The sequence below is a fragment of the Mesoplodon mirus genome (assembly GCF_964341445.2).
Source record: "Mesoplodon mirus genome assembly, chromosome: 4".
Classification (NCBI taxonomy): Eukaryota; Metazoa; Chordata; class Mammalia; order Artiodactyla; family Ziphiidae; genus Mesoplodon; species Mesoplodon mirus.
Genome location: NC_138979.1, coordinates 14,116,908 through 14,140,312, shown reverse-complemented (window position 1 = coordinate 14,140,312; position 23,405 = coordinate 14,116,908). Strand labels below are relative to the sequence as shown.

General features: G+C 46.5%; 1 protein-coding gene across 1 annotated transcript; it reads right to left on the bottom strand.

The window, feature by feature from the left end:
* Positions 1–16,184: 16,184 nt before the first annotated feature.
* SKIDA1 (SKI/DACH domain containing 1) lies at positions 16,185–18,938 on the bottom strand (the record flags this gene model as incomplete). Its single annotated transcript, XM_082618833.1, has 1 exon — positions 16,185–18,938. The coding sequence occupies one exon, from the start codon at positions 18,936–18,938 to the stop codon at positions 16,185–16,187; it is 2,754 nt and encodes a 917-aa protein (XP_082474959.1).
* Between the last annotated feature and the right edge of the window lie 4,467 nt (positions 18,939–23,405).

Genomic DNA, 23,405 nt, shown 5'->3' with positions numbered 1-23,405 from the left:
CTCCTAATAATTAATTTTTGTTCCTTCTTGCTGCATAAATAATTCTTATGATTCCCAGTTCCCATGCAACAGAGAGGCTTCTCATTAAAATCTACCCCTCAAAATATAAGATTGTGAACCTATATTGTGCAACAACCCATTCTATTCCATTATTTATAACGTATTTGGTCTATTTTTATGTCTTCCTGTTACATTCCCCTTTGCTGTAGTTTATCTGCTAAAAATTGGGAGAATATAACTGTAACATCTTTTACTACAACTTCGTCTTTCTGTGTTCCATCGGTTCAGTTTAATATATAAAACTTCCTATTTTTCAAATTTCTGAGGTTTGAGGATAAGATCCATTGAAGAATCGATGTTTTTTGTAAAGCGAAGTTGCCATAGACTCTACTCCCACCTAACACAGAGCCCACACTATCTCACACTTTTCTGTGGTTAAAAATAGACTTTGCTCAAACACATTCCGTTTTTCCAACTTGAAGATTGGCTCTCAACAATTTCCTGGGTTAAATTTACATTTAACACAACTTTTGGCATTAAAAAAATTTCCCCTCCCACGAAATAGAGAAGCCTTCCAAATAATAATGGAAATTTAGACTCCACCTTAAAGGTATCTAATTATTTCTTAGCATCAGTTTGCTGATGATCCTCACTTTTTATCCAATAGAGGGGGATTATATTTTTTTCTCTCACATATGCATAAAATCTCCCTATACATTTCTCCAGTATGTCTCTCGAAATAAATATAAAATATTTTACACCACTTAAGTATTCTTAGTACCTACCCTCCCAAACACTTACACTTTACTTGTCAGTGCTATTCCTAAAGTGATGAAAAGAATATTGGTTTTCCACTTTTATTTCCCCCTTGGAGCAATTAAAACTTTAGGTCAATATATGATGGAGTAATTCTCTCCTCTTAGATTTTATATTTTCCCACTGTAATTTAGACTGAAATGGGATTAAAACAGGATCTAGAGTTCTAATCTTGGTTGATGTTTTGGTGTATTCACCGTAAAGAGCCCTATTCCCTGGGGTCATGAAGCTCCCAAATGTCAATCAAGCAAACTGATTCAGAAATGCCATTGTTCGACTCCCACGTCACTCGCCTTCCTCTCATTTTATTTAACAATACCGGAGTTCTCTGATCAGTCATTCGGAATATGAGGCATTATCTGGGGAAAATTCACAAAGTGTCTTGGTCTTTCTTTGGGAGATACTGTTAAGGGGTTTCCGCAAAGCAGAAAGTGCTTGTTTATATTTCTGCCTTTGGACCGCACTACTGATCGAAAGAACCGATGAATACCGCTTGAAAGAAAATCATACCGTAAATCCGTCAAAAATTAATTCGTCCAGTTGAATGTTACATTTCTATTTTCGTGTTGGAAGCATCCTGGCTTCTCACCGAAAGAGAAGTATAACCGGGTCTGGGTCCAGTTGGCATGCCCCCCACTTCCAACCCCTTCTATTTTACCCCATTTAATAACAATGTGTTTAGTCTACACTAGTTAACCAAGAATTTATTTGGGGCGAGGAAGAGCCAACCTTTGCCCCGGGAGCTCTACCCAGCCCACTCAGACACATCCCAGAGCCTCCAACACTCGCATTTTCCATCTGCAGCCCTGGGTCGCCTACGCCTGGATCCCAGCTCCGAGACAATTCCCAAAGCCAGAGGCCTTGAGTGTGTTACTGGCTCCGAGCAGCCCAAATTAATGACCAACTTCACGTAGAGGCTGTGAGCCTTCATCCTGAGTTCCCTGAAGGCTCCCAATGCGGAGCCCGGCTCCTGCGAGGACTTCCATGGCGGGAGGCAGGCGTGCCGGGACGGTTTCCTGGGAATAGCTGTCTCTTGCGTCTTTCTCTTAGAGGGCTTTGGGCGCAGAGACGCGATTCCTACCCTCCCGTAATGGGTTCTTACACCAGGATTCATCCAAAATCGCGACAGCCGCTCTGGCCCTGCTTGTTTGACACGCATTCATACACAAATGCTCGCGTTTGCGGCTCGCATCTCCAAACGCGCCAACCCTCGCGCCCGCGTGTCTCCGCGCACACTTAGAGCCGAGGTGACAAGGGAAGGCGGTGGAGATGGGGACGGGGGTGGAGCCGCTCTCTGGTGGGACACGATGATCAATCACTTTAAAGTAAAGGGTTCAAAAGTTCCAACCACCCTTTGGAGGGAGAGAGAACGAGCTTCCCGGGGCCTGCTTCTCTCAGCAGCCCGCGGGTTCCCAGAAGCCGCGCGACAGCCTGGGATGTCGGCCGCCCCGACAGGAGTCCCCTGTCCCGCCTGCGCGGCCGGCCGGGTATAGGGCCTGTCGGGGCACTTTGGCTCCCCCCGGAGCACCGGCTCTCCCTCGGCACGGACACACTCCAGCCCGCACGAGCCGGGGCGCGCGCTTTTCCCTTTCTCAGCAAGCGGGAAAGGCCTGCGCGCCGAGGCGGGCGCAGAGCGGGCGGCCAGGGCGCGGGGCCTCCGAGGAAACCCGAGCTCCCTGCGACCTGCTCTGCGAGAAGGGGCGGGGGGGGTGGAGCGCCAGCGGGCTGCCCCGGAGGCAGGCCGTGCGTGCGAATTCCTGCGAAAAACCCCTCTCGAAAACACCAAAACCTTCCAAAAGACGTGGCTCTGGCCCTCCCCCCGTCCTGCGGCCTTCCATCCCGTCGGTCCCCTCCTCACCAGCCGGCCTGGCCTTCACCTGAGACCTTGCTGAGGGCCTCGCCACCTCTCCTCTGCCTCATCCCCGCTTTTAAGCTTCTTCTCCTCCCTGACTTCTCGCAGGCCTCGGCTAGGGTAGCCAGGGTGCCGCAGAGGAAATGAAATTGTTCTGGAGATTACAGTGGGGCTTTTGGCCAGAAGTCCCACACACACACACACACACTTTTTCTCATGCTTCCATGTGAAGTGCAAACTTGTATTTCCCTTCCCAAGAATAGACAAATTTTCTCGCTTATTTGCAGTTTTGCAAAGTTCTACACACAGATCAGTGAACCTTAAGCGCCCTTTTTCAGACCCACATTGTGGAGGTTTGTCAGAGTCCCTGGGCAGTGAGCGTAATGACAGGTGAATCCAACAGCCCCAGGGGAAGCCAGACCTAACCCCCCAAGACTTACAATAGGGCAGGGGCCCAAGGGCTCCCCAAGCAGCTTTCAGCAACAGGTACCTTACAGCAGGGCAGAGCAGGTTTCCCAGGATCCCAGCGTTTAGGGCCTGGATGCAGAACCTGCTCCTAGGTAACTTGGGACAGAGAGTCCCCACCCAGGAGATTCCTTCTCTCCAGCTTTCCTCTCCTCACACAAGAGCAGGAATCTCTGCGCTCTGAGCCACCTGTCCAGACTCAGCCAGGCCTCAAGTCAGCTTCAGCAGGCCCTCACAGTGCACGTCCGCTGCTGCCTTCAACCTGCTGTTCTTCCTGATGTGACAGTGATGATGATGAAGAAGAAGGAGAAAGAGAAGAAAAAGAAATGCAAAATAAAAGGCCAAAGGGGGACCATAGCAAAACAGAGATTCCTTTCTTATCCAAATTGCCCCTAACTCAGTCTTTCCCACACTCAGGAAGAGAGAGAACTGGTTTCATGAACCCTAGCTTCTCAAAGTAACTTTTTTGAGTGATAGTTTGCTCCTGGACCTGAATGGACCCAACCTCAAGAGAGGAAAGACCTATATAGCTTTAGGGAAGTAAACAGCTTTATAGGGCAGAATCAGCCTCCCTGTAGGCAGTCATCATTCCACAGAGAGCCCGGTAGTTTCCAGCTGCAGGAGCCTAAGTGCTCGGTTGTACAACCAACCTCAGCCTTAACCCAGCCCAACTTGAGTCGGCCCAACTTAGGGGCAAAGGAAATGGGAGATTTAGGGTTCCTTCTACTGCCTTCTACTGCTATGAAGAAGAGCTTCATATGGAAATATGGCTAGTCCCTAGGACCATGCTCCAAGTGGGAGCTAGTCATCCTAACTAGGATGGAAGATGATTAGAAGACTGGAAGGGAGTGGGGGAGATAGAGGATAGACAGATAGAGATAGGTATATTTTGTTTTGCCCTACTCAGGGATTCCAGCCTACTCAGACCTTCCAGTTCATCCTCACTCAGCTACCAGGGTAAAATTGAGATCAGTTTCTGGGTCAGGGAGCGGTGGGGGCATGAGGGTGTGCTTTTCCAACCTCAGGCTGGTGTATAAGGAAGGATATAATGGGATCTGGCAGAGGGAAGGAGAGGCCTGAGCAGCAGCCATAGCCCCCAGTCTCTCTGAGGAACTCATCCTCATTAAAGAAATCCCTCGTATGATGCTGCATTTTTTCCCCAGATTTGTGGCAGACACACTGAAGGAGGAGGCAGCTGTGGTGGCCGCCGCGTGCAGACGTCCAGCAGTGTGTCCCTAGCAGCAGACTCGGTGTCCCCAGTGTGAAGAGCCCGGGCCCTGCCTGCTAGGCTGTGACTGGAAACAATCCCCCACCCCAAGCAGCCTCCTCAGTGACGACCCCAAATCCCTAAACAGATTCCTGGACTGAGAGAAACACAGTTCATAGCATGAATGTCTAAGAGCTGGATTTGGTAGAAAAAGGAACAGAAAATTCCACCCAATTCTGAAGTCACTAACACAATCATGTGCAGCAGTGTGTATTTGTGCCTGGTTTCATACTTTTGGCCCTGGAATGACATTTCAAAAATATTTCTTCCCTACATAGCACCAACTGCTGTTTTTATGTCCTGCTATTGTGCAGCAACCCTCCGTAAACTGTATTGTGCGTTTCCCCTGGAGTTTAGTGAAAGAACTGTGCAAACGCAACTGCTTTGTCCCAGAGCCACTGAAACAAAGACTAATACACAGGAAAGGACATTTCCAAAATGTACCCTCCTCTGATTTGGGAGGAAAGCTCCTAGAGGCACCAGCCTGTAATTGTGGTTGATATTTAATCCTCCTTAGTACAAAGGCTCATCTTTTCACGACGCAGAAGCACCGTTGACATAGGACTAACCTTTAGAGTTATATCCCAAACTGGGAGTCCAAAGCTTAGATGTGGATTGTCTATGCCTCTTCTAACCTGAACAAAAAGGATCTGAAGAAAATCACATTTTTTCCCTCGCAACAAAGCATTCCTAATCACTTCAGCTTGTTGGTGAATTTTTATTCCCGTGTCCACTTGGGATATTGAAATCGATCGCTGCAATATTTAATATATTACACTCCCTGGGTCATCGCTCTCCTAAGACCGAATTCTCTCTCCCTCATGCCCTCAACTCAGCCTGATTTCTACCCTCCCACTCCCATCTGTCCAGGCCCTCTGTTTTTCTGTCCACATAAAGCCTTTAATTCTCAGCCCAGCGCCGCCGACAACTTCACGTTTATTTTGTTTTCTGGTATGGAAAATACTGAAAGCTCTAGGCAGCACTGCACTTAAAAGGGAAAATGAGGAGCTCAGTAGTTTGGAGAAAATTAACCTGTCACAAACAACCTCATTAAAGAGCTGCCTACCAAGAGTTAAGAATTAATAGTAAAATGGATGGGAAAAAAAAACCCTTGAGTGAAGAGACCTTAAAACCGCTTTCCCTGAAAGGTGCATAATTTACAAGCCCAACCTAACGTTCGGTTTTATTTCCCTTTCCTAGTGACCTGTCCCATAACCTTGTAATCCACTGTGGGGCCGGTTTCTCTTTGGCCCCTTTCTTCTTTTTTACGCACACCCCCATAGGTTTGCAAGTCCAAATACTTTCTGATATTTTTGGTTCAAAAATGCACTTAAATTGTTTGGGGCCTTTTAATTTAGAAAGACACTTTAAGAGACTCCTGGAATATCCTTTGGGAATTGTTAGATGATTTGAAGAGTGCCCTTAAAAGAATTGTGTTTGGATAGGAGGGGGTGGGGGGGAATCATGCAGAAAGCAGCAGGAAAAACCAGAGTGAGGACATTGTGTAGATTTAGTGTTCTGATGGCGCTATGGTTTACTTTGCACATGAAGTTCCAATTTAAGTAAAGCCCATGTATGTGGGCTGTAAGTTGCTTTTCTAGTGTTTTATTGGGCATTGTATTCTATATTGGCATTTTATATGCATAATCTCATTTCAATGCAGAGCCGCATACTAAATCCTGGGGCAAGCAGATGAGAATGCGGTATGGATATTACACTCAATTTCATAGGCTTCAATGAGACTTTGCACATCGCGATTTCCATTGTAATGGCTTATCTTTGGCTAGAATTTTACACATCGACATGCTATTCCTTTGGCCAGGATCCTGAATGAAGAAACTGTGTCAATGGAACAGCCATAATGATTCCATTCACATTATAGCAGGTAACTGGGATCAATGGTCCTAACAGTATTTATAAAAGATTTCCTGCTTTTCTTTCTCTTAATAATCATTTTTGCACTTTTTTTCCTTTGAAGAAGATCATATTTAAAATCAACCTTGGAGTATACACTAAAGTAATGTTTCAAAACAGGAAGAGATAGGAAATCCACCATCGGGATGCTTCCAATTTCTCTAGAAATCCTTCTATTGTGTCAGAATATTATATGTAGCCCACATGTTATGTAGGATTGGATCCTATTCAGATAAATCAGCTAGAGATTGATACAAAGAACAAGATTTTAGAAGCCCTTGGCAACCTCCCTAAGTCTATATAATAAGGTATCTTTTCCTCCCATTTAAATTATAAGAAATAAGTTCTGTTTTTCTCCTATTCAATGGTACTGTTAAACTACAAACCACAGACCAAAATGTATAATATAATAGGAAATGTTGATATTTCAGGGAAAGTAGATGTTTCTGAGGTCATTTTTCTAAAGAAGATGGCAGGCGTGTATGACTGATTTCCTAATTTACTTTTTTTCCCCTAATTTACTTTTGAATTTACAAAACATAAGATGTAAAAAGATTTTAAAAAACAAGGATTAAAATATTTTTATTTTCCTGAAATTGTATGAGCAGCAAAGCAATTGAACAATTCACATGTTAACCAAACTCTTCTACTTAAAATTTTTCCTTATTTAGGAGGGGTGGGAAAGTACCACCTCTCTTTTTTTTTCACCTCTCTTTTTAAACTCAGATGAGGAACACTCTGGTATTAGTGACATACACCCTTTTAATTCTCAATCATATATTTTTAAGGTCGCTTTTTAAAAGTCTTTATTATAACAGATAAAAATCAAATTTGGCTTTCTGAAGACCACTTTGCCACATGATGTATAACACTTGGAACAAAATTAAAAGTATCTCTTTGCATTTGCATCTGGCAATGTACTCCATGTTAGAACCATAGCTGGGTGTTTATGGAGTTGAACCCTCCTCCACACTGTTTTTTATAGCCTAACCGGAATAGCTCAGCACATGCAGGACAAGAGGCTGGGAAGCTCTGGCCCCTCACCCCAGCAAGGAAGCTCAGGGTCACCGCAGGCTCCCACGCCGCCTCTATCAGCATTGCTTTAAGTCCAGATTTTACCCTCTTTCCACCTCTGGAGAAAATGTTGCTAACTGTTGGTATTCCCCCATGAAGTCTTCTCTTGGGTGCAGGGTTAGGTAGGGGGAGGGGAAGAAGAGGACAAGCTGAGAAGGCAGAAGATAAAAAAGTGATGATAAAGGAAAAAGAAAAGAAAAAACTGGCTATGGCAATTTCTACTATAGCATGCAGGTTTTTACTTTGAGTGGATCTAATAACCAGGCATTTGAAAGCTTAACCATCCCCTGGTTTGCACATTTGGATTCAATGTAGAGGAAGAAAACTAACCTTGCACATTTGCGCCACTGACAATGAGGGTATTCATTTTGAAAGGGAGGGAAAAAGAGAAATCTGGAGAAACGCAAGGGAGAATGAACGTAAAATGGCCTTTATTCCTGGGAGATCCGAGAATTTAGGTCCTTTCCAGTCATTTCAGACTGAAACTCTTGCCTCCTGACCAAGTTGTAGCCTCAAGATCTCTTACATATTTGCGTCAGGTCTAACTTTCACAGGAAGGAGGGGGGGCTTCTGCCTAAGCTTGGTGCAGTCTCTCTCTTCCCTACTGCTTTTCCTTGCCACTGCTCATCACTTATCATAAGTATTGTGTTGTTCCCGGAGCTAACTTAAACTGTTCTTAAAGAGGGCAACACTAACAATGGGAATTATATTCCAACCCTTCCATGCCCCACATGTGCTTGCCCAACAGCCCAGACTCCAGGAAAATTGAGTTTGTTTGTCTGCTTGTTTGTGTTGATGGCTTGGGGAAGAGGGCAGGCAGCCACTCAGATGGTTTCCCCTCTGTTTCCCTCCCTTCCTTCTAAGCATCCTGGCTGAGGAGGGCCTTGCAGACCCATGAGCAGTTGTTCTCCGCTAGACTGGCGACATTTTAGGGTCTAAGTGTATTGACTGCTAAGCCTCTTCCATCCAAGAGGGTCACACACAAACATACTGATGGCACTGGTGTGATGAATAACTGGATCTTACTGGAGAGCCTCTAGGCTGCCTGCCACTCTCTTTCCACCTCTTCCTGTCTTGCTCCAGTCCTCTCAACTGAAGGAAGATCCGGGTAGCAGGAGCTAAGGAATCGGGAATACCCTAGCATCTCAGGTACTTGGCCTGTTTCCCTTGTAGCTGTTCTTTTCAGACTACATGGACACACACACACACACACACACACACACACACACACACAGAACTTGCAGGCAGCAGGCTCTCCTAATTCCCTTTGGAAACCTCTCTCCCTCCACCTCTCTGGCCTTAACGTCCCCTGCAAGGGGACAACCAGTGCCCTTCCCCCAGTTAGGCACCAGTCTGTCCTGAAGCCTTGGCTGCAGCCACCAAAGAATAGGGAGCTTGCTGAGCTACAGCCCCAATAGCTCGGCTCTGGGGGAAGAAGTCGTGGGAGTCAAGTAGTGGCCCAGGACAGGGCTGCTCCCTGACCAGTGAAACATTTATTCAACCTGGCAAACGTTTTGTGAGCACCCACTCTGGCAATCTTAGGTGCTGCTGTTAGGTTCTAGGTAGAGAAAGAAAAGGAATGGCAGTCAGCAGTTCCCCCATGGAAGCCACTGACGGAGGTTTAACTCCACACGTTTTGGGATCCTGTTTTTCTAAACAAACTGGAGTGATCTTTAGGGAAAGCCAAAGACACATGATGAAAACATCCTGTTTTGAGAAGCAGGAACGGTGGAACCGCAGTTAACTGCCCACGAGTGCGTTCATCAGGAAAGGGGCTTGGGAGCCCAAGGCTTGAATTTGGTGAATTCGTGCAATTTGGAGCATTTCGACTTAATATTGATCCCTAAACTCAATTTTGAAAACAGCCTCCATCGCAGGAGTATGGGCTGTGTTATCCCAGTATTTGCACGCATCGATTGGGCTAAAATAAAATTCATCATACTCTCCGCCAAGAAGGAAGAGGCAGGGACAGTCACAAGAGGAATAGCAGAAAGTGCATAGTTAATATGGGTTGTACGCGAATCCGCGAAACAAGTGCTTTAAACCCAAGGGGATTTCGCGTAATAGCTAATTTGGTGAGAGAGCGAGAGTGCGCAAGCAGAGGGCCATCTTAGAAGGGAAGGAAGATAGCTGAATATAGGTTTTTCTGACTGGAATTAACATTTCCTTGTGATTTGCATTCGCTAATGTCTAAGTCCTTACGTCCACCTAACCCAGGGTTTTCCACCCCCCAGTGCCGGCTCTCTCGAAGAAATTCCCTTTCCTCGAGCTGCACGGTCAGAGCTCAGAGGCTGCGGAGAGGCTGCTGCTGCTTTTCCCCCCGACGCACCGGGTCTTAAGTCCTGGAAAGGCCGCGGGGCCGAGCCCAGGGAGGCGCTCTCCGCCCGCCCACTCCAGGCCTGCAGGGCCCGGCGGGGTCTTCGCCTCCAAGTTAATCAAATGAACCCAGCGCCTGCCTGGTTTAGCCCATACCCTTCCCGGGTCCCAACTGGCTGGAAAGAGAACAGGAGGAGATGGGAAAAGGAGTTGGGAATATCTTATCTTAGAATAAAGAAGAAATCCTTTCCCTTGTTTAAACACACACACAAAACCAAAAACGGTTCCTCTTATTTCTCCTGTCTTCTGTGTCCACTTCAGGTTCCTAAAGGAGACGGAGAGGGAGAAAAGGAGAGAGAGATCGCGCGTGACAGAGAAAGGGAGAAAGAGGGAGAGAGAAAAGGAGAAAGAAAGCTTTAAACAAAAGACGAGCAGGCGCAGGCAGGGGTCTGGAGCCCTCCTTCAGGGACCTCTCTGCCTGTAGCCTCTCCAGTCCCCGGCCCTGCATTTTTGGGCGTTCGGCAGGCGTGGCCGAACCGGCCCGATCCCGCGCTCCACGCGGCCGGAGAACTGGAGACAAAGCCCAAGAACCAGTTCCACCCCCACCCCCACCCCCGCAGCGCGGCTCGAGCCCGCGTCCGGGGCCGGCGGCCTGCGGTCCAGGCTGTGACCGGAGAGGGGCGCCGGGTCTCCTGCGCCCGCCCGCGGCCTCGCCGCCTGGGTCGCCCTGGCCCGCCCGGTTCTCCTCGCAGCACTCAGCAAGCTGCTCTCGTGGGCTCGCGAGTTCAAAACACGCCTTCTCATCCACGAAAGCCCGTACTCCCTCGCCACTTTCTTCCCAGGTCCCGCAGCGTCTCCAGGGGTCGCCGTGGCGCTCCCGGCCGGAGTCCGCTTCCGCCCTGGGCCTCGGAGGCCGAGCGGCCATTTACTGCCCTCTGATTGCGCCAGGACCAGGTTAGCTCATAAAGCCTTTCACACTCAACAATGGGGATTTTCTCAACAATTAACAAGAAACAACATAATAAAGCCATTTACAAAGACCTTGCTATTTACTATAAATTAGGCACTCTTTAAGAGACCAGTGCGTAATTTCACACACTTTACAACTGGGACTGCATTTTAAACACCCGGGAAAACAAGCTTGTTGCACTTTCCTGTGACCTGTCTGCGGTGCACCTCTGTTTCCCCTCTTCCTCTCGAAGCAGTTTTGTTTGCATTGCTGCGCTCCAACCTCCCCAACCCAGGCTGGTTTTCCAGGTCACTGTCTCACGTTTCCCGTCTCCAGGCCATCATTCCACTTTCAGATGCACTGAGCGGTTCCAAGGGACAGGAACCACGGCGCCAAAGGAAGTAGGCCTGGCCGCATCGCGTTTCCCCGACTTGGGGGGTTCCGCCGGGCCTCGCCCGCGCGCCCGCGCCCTCCCCCGACTCCCGGTCTGGGCTCTTGGGCCACTTCCCAGGGGGCGTTCGCAGCCCCGCCGGCAGCCCGAGTGAAGCCCCATCTCTTTGCCACTTGCGTTCCGCACACTCAGTTGGAGGCATTGGCCAGCCCTCCGCCCAAGGCGAAAAGCTGGGCCCCATTTGCCTGGGGAAGAGAGCTCAGGCCTGGGCGAGAAGGTGAGAAATGGCCAGGCGGCGTGTGCGTGCGCGGGGGTGGGAGATGACTCCGGGCCACACAAAAGGAGCGCCAAGGGGCGGAAGGCGGCCCAGCCCCCGAGGGCCGGCCCTGGGGAGAAGGCCAGGCCGGCCGCGCGCCCCGGCGCCCCTGCCCTGCTCCGGGTGGGCCCGGCCACGAGGTCGCCGGGCAGTGAGGCCGCACGAAAGGCGCTGGGGGCCGTGCGCACGGGGGTACGGGCCTTTCCGCCCGGGGAGCGGGTTGGTTCATTCCGAGGAGAGCAAGAGCTGGGCGGGAAAAAAAGTCACAAAGAAATTTGTTTGCCACCGTGCAAAATGGCGGCATTTGCACATCTTTCTGGTGGTGGCAGTGGCCCAGGCCTGAGAGCCGGGAGCTGCCCTGGGTCAGCGCGGTGGCCGAAGCAGGCGGGGGAGAAAAGGACCCTGACGCCCCCTCGGCTCCCGGGCCGGCCTTCAGCCCGCTCGGGTGTCCCCTGCCTTCCCCCCACCCACCCCAAGCCTGCCAGTCCCCAACCCTGCGCCAGCAGCCCCTGGACACTGACCCCTGTTTACAAACACAGCCTGGGGGCGGGGTGGGGCGGCCGGAACGCGGGCTGGCGGGGCGGGGGAGGCGGCCCGCTCCCGAGGACGCCCCCAGCAGAGAGGGACGAGGAGTTGGTGCGAGAGAGCGGGCCCGGCAGCTGGAAAGGACTGAACGCCTTGTTTTTGAAACTGTCAATTCCCTCAACCCCTATTGTGAGGGCTTCATGCAAAACATCTCAGGCCTTTTAAAGTAGGAGCTTGTGAGGCCGCCACAGTTTGAAAAGAAGCGAGAGAGGAGCGGGGGCCTAGGGCATGGGCAAAGAATGATAGCTGGGCCCCCCTCCTTTTTTTTCCAGCAAAAGAGGGCCAAACAGGTAAGATGAAGCCCTCCCCCACCTCCTAGATCTGCCCTACGTCCCCACCCCCCCCCAAGCTAGTTTGCAAAATGCCCTCTGGCCTCGGGAGCAAACCAAAACCAAAGCTAGCATTAAAAATAGCGCTTCCTTACAGGGAAGGGGAAAATCGTGGCGAAGGCCCGGGTGACCCGGAGGACTCCCTAAGGTGGAAGCCCTGTTCCTCCTTGCCAGTTTCCTGAGGTTAGTTGATGGGGGAGCCTTTAAATCCCCGCTCCCCCCCGCCACGCCAGTTTGGCTCTAGGAGCTCCCTTTTTCACATTCTTTTCAGCAGGAAGTATTTTCAAGGTGAAGCAAAACTCACCACATTTTCTGTCTTTTGTAGATGCTAATACTTTATTATTTTTTTAATGGTTGTGTTTTTGTTTTTGTTTTACCATAGAGGATTTTTGTTTTCTTTGAAAGAAAAAAAATGCTTTTGAGGAATTAGTCTACATCTCTTCCTGCATGCACACAAAACTAGCATTCTCATATCAGCAGAAACTTCCAATTCTAGTGACTGGAACTTTGAGGAATTTCTAGACCATTGAAAATCACCCAGACATGGATAAGATAAAAGTCCACACACCAGCCCATCTAGTTTATGTTATTGCTGTTTAGTGGTGGCTCCTTGTTGTTGATTTTAAAATAAACAACCATTATTGAGTATACTCCACTGTAATCAAGTAAGCCAGTACAAAAGAATACCCACTTTAAAAAGTAAATAGTTGAGAAAGAGCAAGCTGCATTTGCTAAAAAAAAGGCAGATAACCTGACTGTGGAAGACAGAGTACACACATCTCTTAAAAAAATAATTAAATCTTCATTTCACAGTCCTATCAGGAAACCACTTTTACAGGAGACCAAAAATAACTTGTTTCCACAAAAAAGTCAGAAAAAGAGCCCTTTCCTGCATTTTTCTTACACCTATAAGTGCTGAGCTTCAGACACAGGAATCGGTGACCCTGGAACCATATAGTGCCTTTTAAAAAAAATTCTCTCACCTGAAAACATTTAAATGTAAAAATGCAATCTATCAATGGAGGTAACTTTTGTTTTTCTCTCAATAAGGCTTAACTTTTTGAACAAATGGGACATTTATAGCATCTTAGAAAATCTAGATACTGTCATTAATCATAAACCAACCAAAATGAAGTAAACTGCACTAAGAATACAGCAGAATGGGAAAACAGCTAAGGGGCTCCCAGAAATTGAAAGAATACCTTGAATTTACAAGTTACTGAATACCGTTTGGTACACGTTCCTAACAGAAGCCCCAACTCAGGTTTTGCTGTGGTTAGCTGGCTTGTGGTAGTACTGTGGGGTGAAATTTGTGTTGACTATTTCATTTCTTTCCTTTTGATGGTATCACTCTGGAATGCCTCGGCCTCCATGCTGCTCATTCTCCAGTTCCTATAAACTGAAACTATTGATTCTCTGAGGGCTGGAGACCAAGTGTCAAAGCTGGAGGCCAGTATTTTATGTCAGAAATTCCATAGGGTATATTTGTTTTAAATTGTGCTTATTCCATCTCGCAGTCCTCCCACACCCAGGATCTGTAAGCTTCAAATATATTCTCAATTTATAATTTAGGCACAATGATTCCATAGCCAACAAGAAAAGTACTAGTCTAAATGTAGTAGTCATACTTTTAACTTTCTTGACTTAGCAGTAATTAAAGAGTAGAAATTACAGACTTCCAGTGTGTGTATGTCACACTTTTTACAGATTGATTTTGCAGGACAACTCACTGCACCCAAATTCTGTATTGCCTTCCAAAGAGGAAAGAACTGACTGAGAAGCCAATGGTTCAGCTTTCTGGAGCTTTAACTGTAACTTGTACTGGTCTTTGAAATTACACAAACATGAATTCAAGGATAACATCCCCCAATTTTTGCTTTGACCATATCTATCATCCCAATAAAAAAAAAGATCCATTGAACCTACATCTGGCAACATTCAAGAAGGAAAGGAAGGGAGGCAGTTCAAAGCATCTGTTTACTCCATCCAAATGTATTTGGATGCAGGTACTCTCAGACTCTGTCCTTTACCATAAGAGTAAAACCACAGAGCATATACAGCAATTAGGGCTGAGACCATCCAGATCTATCTGAAACATTTATAGACAAAAGGAAAATTTCAAAGGGAATAGGAATTAAAAGGTTAAGAAAAAAAACTGAATTTCCATGAGAACTAGTGACAAATTCACACAGTAAACATTTCATTGATGTTTTGTTTTGTTTTCTGATTTATGATCTATATATGTAACTTCTTAGGTTTAAGATGGCAAAGATCTGAGATATATAATTTGTCAGACTAGGGGAGGTGGACCCAAAATTATTAGGTTTAACTTTCATCAAAATAGCAAGTGATCTCTGCTTCACTTTCTTAAACCTGAAACTTTTTGCACTTGATTTGTAACAAGTGTGTAAAGTTTTGTTGTTATTTAGGAAGAAATCCACCAGTGTTTTGCACAGAACCTGACTGGCCTCATCACATGGTGTTACAACAAAACATTACACCCAATAAATGCATTTCTTTCAGGCAAAAACATTACAAGTGAAAATGTCAACAAAACCATTCATTCCTGTTAACTGTTCTCCAATCTGGAATAAGTAGAAATGTATGGAACCAGGAATTTTAAACAGTGTTTTTAATTGAAAATAAAGCTAAAGCATGCTTTTCAACAGTGCAAATTTCCATAATTTTGATTTACTGCTCCCATCATCACAACATAGTACACCAGCATGGCCCTTACCAAGGGCTAGACCCTAACCATTTGCATGTTGAACTACTTTGATTTTAAGTGCAAATATAGATAGTCACCTCTGATTGTCACTTGCAGTAGAAACTCTCCTGCTCTATACACAGGATGGTCTGAAAATAGAAGTTTAGAGAGATTCAGAGAAAGTAAAAGGTAATAAAATCCAAGTGCCTGAGTTCTGGTACCAAAAAGCCCTGAACTAACTGTTATTTTTCATTTGGGGTATTCTTATACTTCTGACCCATTTTACTTTTCTCGGTCGCTTTTACTGCTTTGTCACTATAAAGAGTCAGACCATAACATATTCTGCTATTAAGAGAAATATTTTCATTGTTTTGCAAGTTTGAGGAGTCATGTTCAGACCACAAGGTAAGCAGGACAGTAGTAAGAGCCACCTAATTTAAAATTTTGGGTGAGAACACAAAAAAGGACTTTTCCAATCGCAAGGAGTGCCTGTAAAAGTAAAATCACACCCTTTACAAAAAAAAAAAAAGAAAAAAGAAAAGACAATGTTATATTTACTTTACTCAGTATATATGAGGCAGCTTTTACCAGCATTCAATCAGGACTCCCCAGTATTTCCACTCAAAAAAAAAAAAAATAAGTGCAACGACTCTTGGAGAGGAAATGAGGGGAGAAAAAGATACCCCACAAACAAGAGCTCCAGTAGAGAACACTTTGGGCTTTCTTGCTACCTCACTGTGTAACCATGTAACCTAACAAACTTTCACTGAATTAACAGTTACACTTTCAGGTCTGAAATCTAGTGCGTAAACTTAATGGCTCATTGTAATATTTATTATTCAACCTTTTGACATTTATTTGTAGCAGTTGAATTGAGGTACCAGGTGCATTATTAGCATTGAAACAGTAAAGTGTTCCAGCTCTACCGTAATAACTGAGTTTTTACTTGAGTCTTTAGCCTGAAGTATAGTCTGTGGAATGTAAACCAACCCTTCTCCCACCCCGCCCCCACCCTACTCCAAAAAAAAAAAAAAAAAAAAACCCGCAATGGAAAAAAAAGTAATCCGATTTCTGTCTTCAAAATGCGATAAACCAGGACTCCAAAAGGGGTGTAACACATTAATGGACTTGTACAAACCATCCTGTGCAGTTTACAACAAAAGGAAGGGAATATGGTTCAAGAAAATATCTTCCAAAACGCTTTTATGAATTAAATTTCCTGAATTTGTGACTAGGTGGAAGAGGTATTGCAGAACCGCCCAGCTGCCATTTCCATATAGGATGGGCCTTGTGAGGAGGTTGGGAATCCTTAGTGGTGTTTAAGGAATACGCTGGCCACAAATCCCCATCCTTCCCAATAATGAGTGATGGTGGACAAGGAAAATTTGCCATGAAATTAAATGGCCTTTTCACTGCTGATGCTACATTGCTGGCTACCTTTTTGCGTCTGTTTATAACTGTAAAATCATCCAGTGTTCCTTCATGTGTCTCAGTTTTACCTGTAGGACGAGGACTTCTAGCTGATTTCAGATTTGGTTTGACTGGAGGTGTCTGAAGTACAGGTCGCTTTCCCAGTACTAGTGTCCGGTAATTTTTTCTCACCCTGGCACCAAATTTATATTCCCCATCCTCAGGTTGTGGAGAACCTAAAGTGCATGAAAGGCCCTGACTCTGAGCCAGTGGACTTAAGGAAGGAGCTTCTTTTTCAGGGCAGGCAAAACCTTCCTTGGCTGTGGTTAACAAGGCGTCCTCCTCTTTACTTTCAGTCACACTGTAAAACTCACCCTTTGTATCATTGCACTCGCACTTTAGCTTATTTGTAATAAGGTCAGGTTCATATTCTTCATTAGCACTACTGTCTTCTACTTTGATTTTAATATTGTGCAGAAATGGCAATGTCTTGTCGCCTGTGTCAGTGCAGGGATTCTCGGCTTTAGTTGCTGCTGCTGCTGCATCCACCTCGGGATCAGTTGGCGAAGAGGGCAAATCCGTAGCAAATTCAGTGCAATGAGGGATTTTGGAATCTTTTTCTGAATTTGCTGCCACTCCCGAAGAATCATTACTTAAGAACCTAGCAGCTATTGTGTTGTTATCTGCACAGTATGTAGTAGGAGTTGCTTGTAGGCATTTCCTAGCCTCTCGGAGTATTCTTTGTTGTGGAAATGCATTGTTTGTCTTTGGGCTAGGTGAAGAGGCCCCCTCCGCCAGGCAGTTAATTGTCAGCTCAGTTCTCTTTACAGTACTGGGAATTTCAGAGTGTGGGAATGTAATCTCAGATACCCTATCGTTCCTTATCTCTGTGAAACAACTCCCCAGGCTGGCCGGGCAGTACACCGGAGACGCTTTGGGGGCCCAGCTCTGCAGATTCCACTCCTCGGGCGACTCCGCTTTGACACTACTCTTGAGGTCGGGAAGTCTGCCGGCATCCTCGAAAGCAGCGGGTTTGGTTGCAGCGGCGGCGGAGGCCAGATGGTACAAGAAGTTGGCCTGCGCCTGCACGCTGGGAGGCTTGCAGAAGCTGGTGCGTCTGAAACGGATGCTCTGCACTGACACTTGGCTGGAGCCGGAGCTGGAGTCCGACTCCGTGGACGAGTCCTCCTCCTCCGAGCTGACTTCACTGGAATCCGAGGCCCCACTCCCCCCCTCCTCCTCGTCCTCCTCCTCTTCCTCCTCCTCCTCCTCTCCCTCCTCCTCCTCTTCCTCCGAGGACACAGAGTTGCTGGAGCTAGACAAACTGGAGCCAAAATCTGAGTCGTTGGCTGCATGGTCCGAGTAGGAGCTGGACTCGGAGTCGCTGCTGCAACTCTCGGGAAAGCTGCCCAGATGGGGCTGCGGCCGGTGGTGATGAGGGGGGTGGTGATTCGGCTGCGGCTGCTGGGCCCGGTGGTGGTGGTGGTGATGGTGGTGGTGGTGGTGGTGGTGGTGGTGATGGTGGTGGTGGGGAGGCGGGCAGAAGCTGTTAACCAGATGAAACCTCTCCAGGCAAGTGGCCCCGGCGGCCGCGGCCGCCGCCGCCGCCGCCGCCGCGGCCGCCGCCTTGGCTTTGTAGGACCTGGGCAGCAGAAGCAGGCGGCGGGCGCCGGCGTGGGGCTCCAGCAGGCAGTCTTTGGCGCCCCCGCGCTTGCGCTTGCACCGGTAGGTCAGGCTCACGGGGCCTCCGGCGCTCGCCGCCGCCTTGGGTTGGGGCCCGGCCGCCGACGCCTGGTAGTAGGCGGCGGCGGCGGCGGCGGCCGCGGCCGCGGCGGCTGCGGCGGCGGCGGCGGCGGCGGCGGCAGCCGGGTGCTTGCTGCACAGCAGGCTCCGAAAATAAGCAGGGTCCGAGTGGAACGCGACGTAGTTTCCCTGGAGCGGGGCAGTTTCATAGTTTAGAGGGGGTTTGCAAGGCGAGCGCACGATTTCCGGGTAGTGCGAGCCCGGGTATTTGCTAAAAATCTGAGGTAGATGGGCGGCTGGGCGCACGACGGCGGCGCCCGGGCGCGGGGACTGCGCGCTGATTGGCAGGGGCCGCGCGGCTCCACTCAGGCCCCGCCAAAGTTGGTGCTTGTCCTTCCAAAAACCCGGGCGGGGGCTGGCGGCGGCGGCGGCGGCGGCGGCGCGCTCTGGCGGCGGCGCCTTTGTGGCCAGGGCCCGGCCGACCCTCCTGCGCTTGGTCTTGAGGACGCGCTCGGTTTTGCAGGAGGTGTAGAGCGCTTCCACGTCTTCCCGGGAGATGAGAGTGCATTTGGCGGCGTGGAAGGCGATGCTGTTGATTGCCTTGAGTTTCCGCAACTCCTCCAGATCGCAGTGGTGCTTTTTCACTTTCAGATGATCCATGCGCTTGTGCACGGTCGTCCTCGGGATGTTTTTCAGCAGATCCGTGAAGACTTGGGAGAGGGCAAACATTTGCTTTCCTTTAATGATGAGGTAGCCGAGCCTCACGCCATCCACCTCTTCAAAACCTGACTTCAGGTCTCCCATCTCGGGCACTAAACGATCCCCACCATTTGCAGTAAATATATACGTGACGCATACATACACATGTATGTATGTTAATCCTCCACCAGATGCTGCGTGTGTCTCAAGGCATCCTGCTAATAAAATAACAAAGACTGTTATTCCCGGCGAAGGGAGTGCCAAACTCTAGGCGAAATTATTGGGGGGAAAAAAAAACTATGAAATTACACTGACTTGATTCTTGCTTTTTTTTTGGTTTTCGTTTTTTTAAAAAAGAGGGAAAAAACCATCCGGTTTCTGATCTGCCAGTATGTTGGTCTAAGTCCCCGATGCAGATCAGTACCTGGGCCCCTCTATTCCTTCCTTCTCCATTGGAGCACTATGATAATGGAATGTGAAGGGAGAAAGAGAAAAGAAATGCAGCTGCTATTCCCGCCGCTGCTTTAGCTACAAATAAAATGACAGAGTGAAGTGAGCTCGTCCGGAGACACCTTCATCAATTAATTCCCCTAAAGCCAGCGCTGATTGGACACTCCTGACAGGTGATGCAATAAAAATTGATATTCCACCCCTTCCCCCCAAAATCTCCCACTAATTAGCATACCCTTATACTGCCACCTCCCCTCCCAAAGTAAATAATACAGTCGGTATATAAATCTTTCCATTAAACTATCGGAGCTCAGAAACAGGCTGACTCACAGACTTCATCAGAAGCAGTGTGTGTACGCTTTAAAAAAAAAAAAAGCCCTGTATATTCGCCTTTAAAGGAATATTGCCTATTTTTGCTTTATTTGCATTTTACCGCTATAGCTATTATCATTTCAAAGGAAAGCATTTTTAAAAACATTATCAAGCCTAAATACATATACCCCACCCCCTTGTCCTTTGGAAAATGGAGCTTAAGTGAAAACGTGCAGAATAGCCTGGTATTTCCCTTATGGGAGTGGGGCAAGGAGCCCGGCTGGGAGCTCCAAAGTTAAATCCGCGCGGTGAACCACCCCAGTACAGACTTACGTTTTGAATTTCTCTCGATTATCCTTGTTTTTTTTCCCCCCCTAAAATGCCTTTTTACAACCAGAAACAAAGTTATTTGACCAAGGAAGCAGTTCAAGGCTCCAGCTCCGAAACACTGTAACAATTCAACTGGATTTTGGTTCTCTGCTGGGGGGTGGGGTGGGGAGGAGGTAGTTTCACGTCAGACCCATAACAAAGCATAGATAAGCCAGAAATGTGTACACTTTTCACAATTAACCAGGCTGGATTGGAGGCGGGATGGTCCTAGAGTCCCCAGCACAGCCTTAGCCAGGGTCCTGTTCACAACAGGTCAGAATTCCATGGAGCAGCTTGCTTCTGTACCAAAGAAAAGAAAATGTAAAACGCCCAAGGTGCTTCCATAGGTTTTAGGTAATAACGATGAAAAGAAAGTGTTGATGTACGATGCAGACTATTTCAGTGCTCTGTGATGCTCTTGGTTGGTAGTTTAAATGAATCTTCCACAACTCCCATTTTTTTCCCCATGAAAGCCAAGCATCTGCTTTAAAAAAAAAATCACTTTGGATGAATATCAATATTGTTTAACCTCTTCTTAGTCAAATTAAAGTATATTTTGGTGTCATTTTCAAGGATATCCAAAATATTGCCAAATGAGAGCAAAGGTCTTCCCAGTCGCATTACCACGATCCCAAGGCGGTTTGTTGGCTGCTTTGCAAAATTCAGCAAAATCTTCTTAACTGTTCGGTGTTTGGAACTACAGCATAAATGCAACTCAGGCATTTATATGTTTCCTTGTTCTTCCAAAAATAGACACATCCGTGTGCTTAAAAGAATAAACGGATATTTCTGAGCCTGCAAGAAAAAAAATGTACAATAATTTCTTCCTTCACATTCAAAAGTTCCAGCTTCCCCTGCTCTGGTCTGGCTAGCACAAGCAGGTATGGCTGAGAGAGAGAGAGAGAGAGAGATTAAAAACCGAGGAATCAGACATACAAAAAGGTAGTTTGCATGAAATGAAATCTCAGCCATAGTTCCCCACCCCCACCCTCATCTTCCTTGTAATTTCCCAGGAATTTTGAAGAGAATTGGGAATTTCAAGAAGTGCATCCGGAAATTAAGGAAGCCTATTTAAGAGAGTCTGTAACTCAGAGGTTGGGATTTGAAAAGTCAGCCCTGGACTACTGTTGCACTCAGCACAGATGTAATCGCCGCTCTTCAACTTAATCAATGTGTGTACAAACCGCGATGTCTAGTTCTTGCCTTTGAAATCTAAGGCTAGCATTTCCATCCAAGAAATCAGAGCTACAGCAAATTACATTTTTGTCCCTTGAATGAGAGAAGGATCATTGAATGGATCTCGTGATATTTCAGGCTTTAAACGTAACTGAGAGGCAGCAATGAACAATGCCTCGTCACAGCTAATACCATCCACCGAGTTGGCTTTCTTTTGCATCTGGATCTATCACACCGCGTTTTTCTCTTTCACTTTCGCAGGAGGCAAAATGCTAAAGGTTTAAGCAGAAAGCAAAGTTTCCAGGAAAAGCAGATGCTGGTGTTTTTTTTTAAGTATAATGACCAGAGTCTACTGCTAGCGACAATAAGGTCGTTTTAAAATTCCTCCTGATGCACTTATATACTGCCAGCCCTCTCCCTCCCACCCCACCCCGTCCAGTTCCCCTCCCCCAGCTTTAAGATTTCCACCAAAGAGTCAAACAGCCAAGAAATAGTAAACTCAAAAAAAGCCTCTGAGAAGACATTACAAAAGGTTGGCTAGAGCATTCTTTTTTTTTTTTTTTTTTTTTGGCCAGGTAGTTCTAGTTGTTCTCAATTCCTATTTAGATTTACACACACACACACACACACACACACACACACACACACTCCTATTCCTCCTGCACAAGGCAACGTGACTTAGTAACCATTTCAAAATCACCTTTTCCTCTCCTTCCTCCTCTTCCACCTTTAAAATACTGGCAATATGGGTGGTTTTAAAAACTAACAGAATAGTATTTTTTAAACTAAAGTTACAATCCGTTGGGTCAAATGGAGAAAAATAAAGGCCAAAAGATTTGGGAACTGGGTCTATGTATACAATTTATGCGAATATCTTTGTATGTGCACTCAGGTACCTTCACACTTATACATTTTTAATACTCCTATTACACATATTTCTTCTTGTCTAATACATTCTTTTGTTCCTTTAACTTCCCCATCGCTGTGTGTGTGAGTGTGTGTGTGTGTGAGAAGGCGTGAGCGCGCGCGCGCGCTCACGCCTTCACACACACACACACACACACACACACACACAGCGAATGTGACAGACAGCTTTCTTGTGGCCATCAGGACACATTGTATATCCGGGGTCTTCTCCAGGCACATTGGGGGTCGATCCCGATAAAAAGATCTAGCAAAGGCCCCTGAGCGCTCACACATGAAAGGCAGGGGACTTTAAGATGGATTTGCATGCACACAGGGGATTTCGATCAATAGCTACCAACATTTATGGCTTAGATTATTAATGTGAAAGCTGGCCAAAAGAATGGGGATGAAAAATTAAAGGTGTCTGTTATCAATTATGCTTAAAGTTATGCAATAATTTACTTACTTTGCCTGGATGTGCAGATCCAGATGTATAAAGTAGTATTCTTCAAAAGCCAGGGGGTTTCTTTGATAAATATGTTGACCATGTCAGCCGCTTCTACAATCAAAGATGAACCCAATTCAGATGATGGACTGTATTCAAATTCTTTTTTAAGAAAAGATATATCAACTTCTGTGTTTCTCAAACACATATACGTATGTGGGTGGATACACCCAAATTAACATTTATGTGTATATCCATCTCTGAGGGTCCAGGGGATTACTTAACTGAGAATTTAGGCATATATATGATATGCATTGAGTTTGTTAATTAAATGCGATTATTTAGTCAGTGAGGCATGCATAACCTACACACTATCATAAAAAGTATTTTAGCTTTGAAAACAAAGCTGCTTGCTAGAGGAAAATCCTCTGTGGCAAATACAGACAGAAATACATAAATGTCCACTTACTTCTGCATTTATTGTAAAAAATCAGCACTTTCAGTTTTTAAAGTGATGGGCTATGAAGATATGAACATATTTGTCTTTACTTACCCTGTGTTGATGTGCTACATTTATCTTCAAATGTTCTATTTTGATTTATTTTCACTGTATTTTATGTTTAAATACCATTGCAATTCAGTCTGACCTCTTTCCTCTGGAGCGAAGTAATGCACACGGCATTTACAGTCTTTTAAATGGTTAGCTGGGAAATGCAATAGCAATTTGCAGAAGTAGTTTACTAATGGGGAAAGTTCTTTTGAAAACCTGAAGGAAAACCTAAGAGTACTTTTGCATTTCTACACTACAGTGTCATATAATTAAAGTACTGAAGAGCATTAAAATAATCCTTTCCCTTCCCAGCCTTCACCCATACATACATAATTTAAATGAGGATCGCCCCCCCTCCCAACCC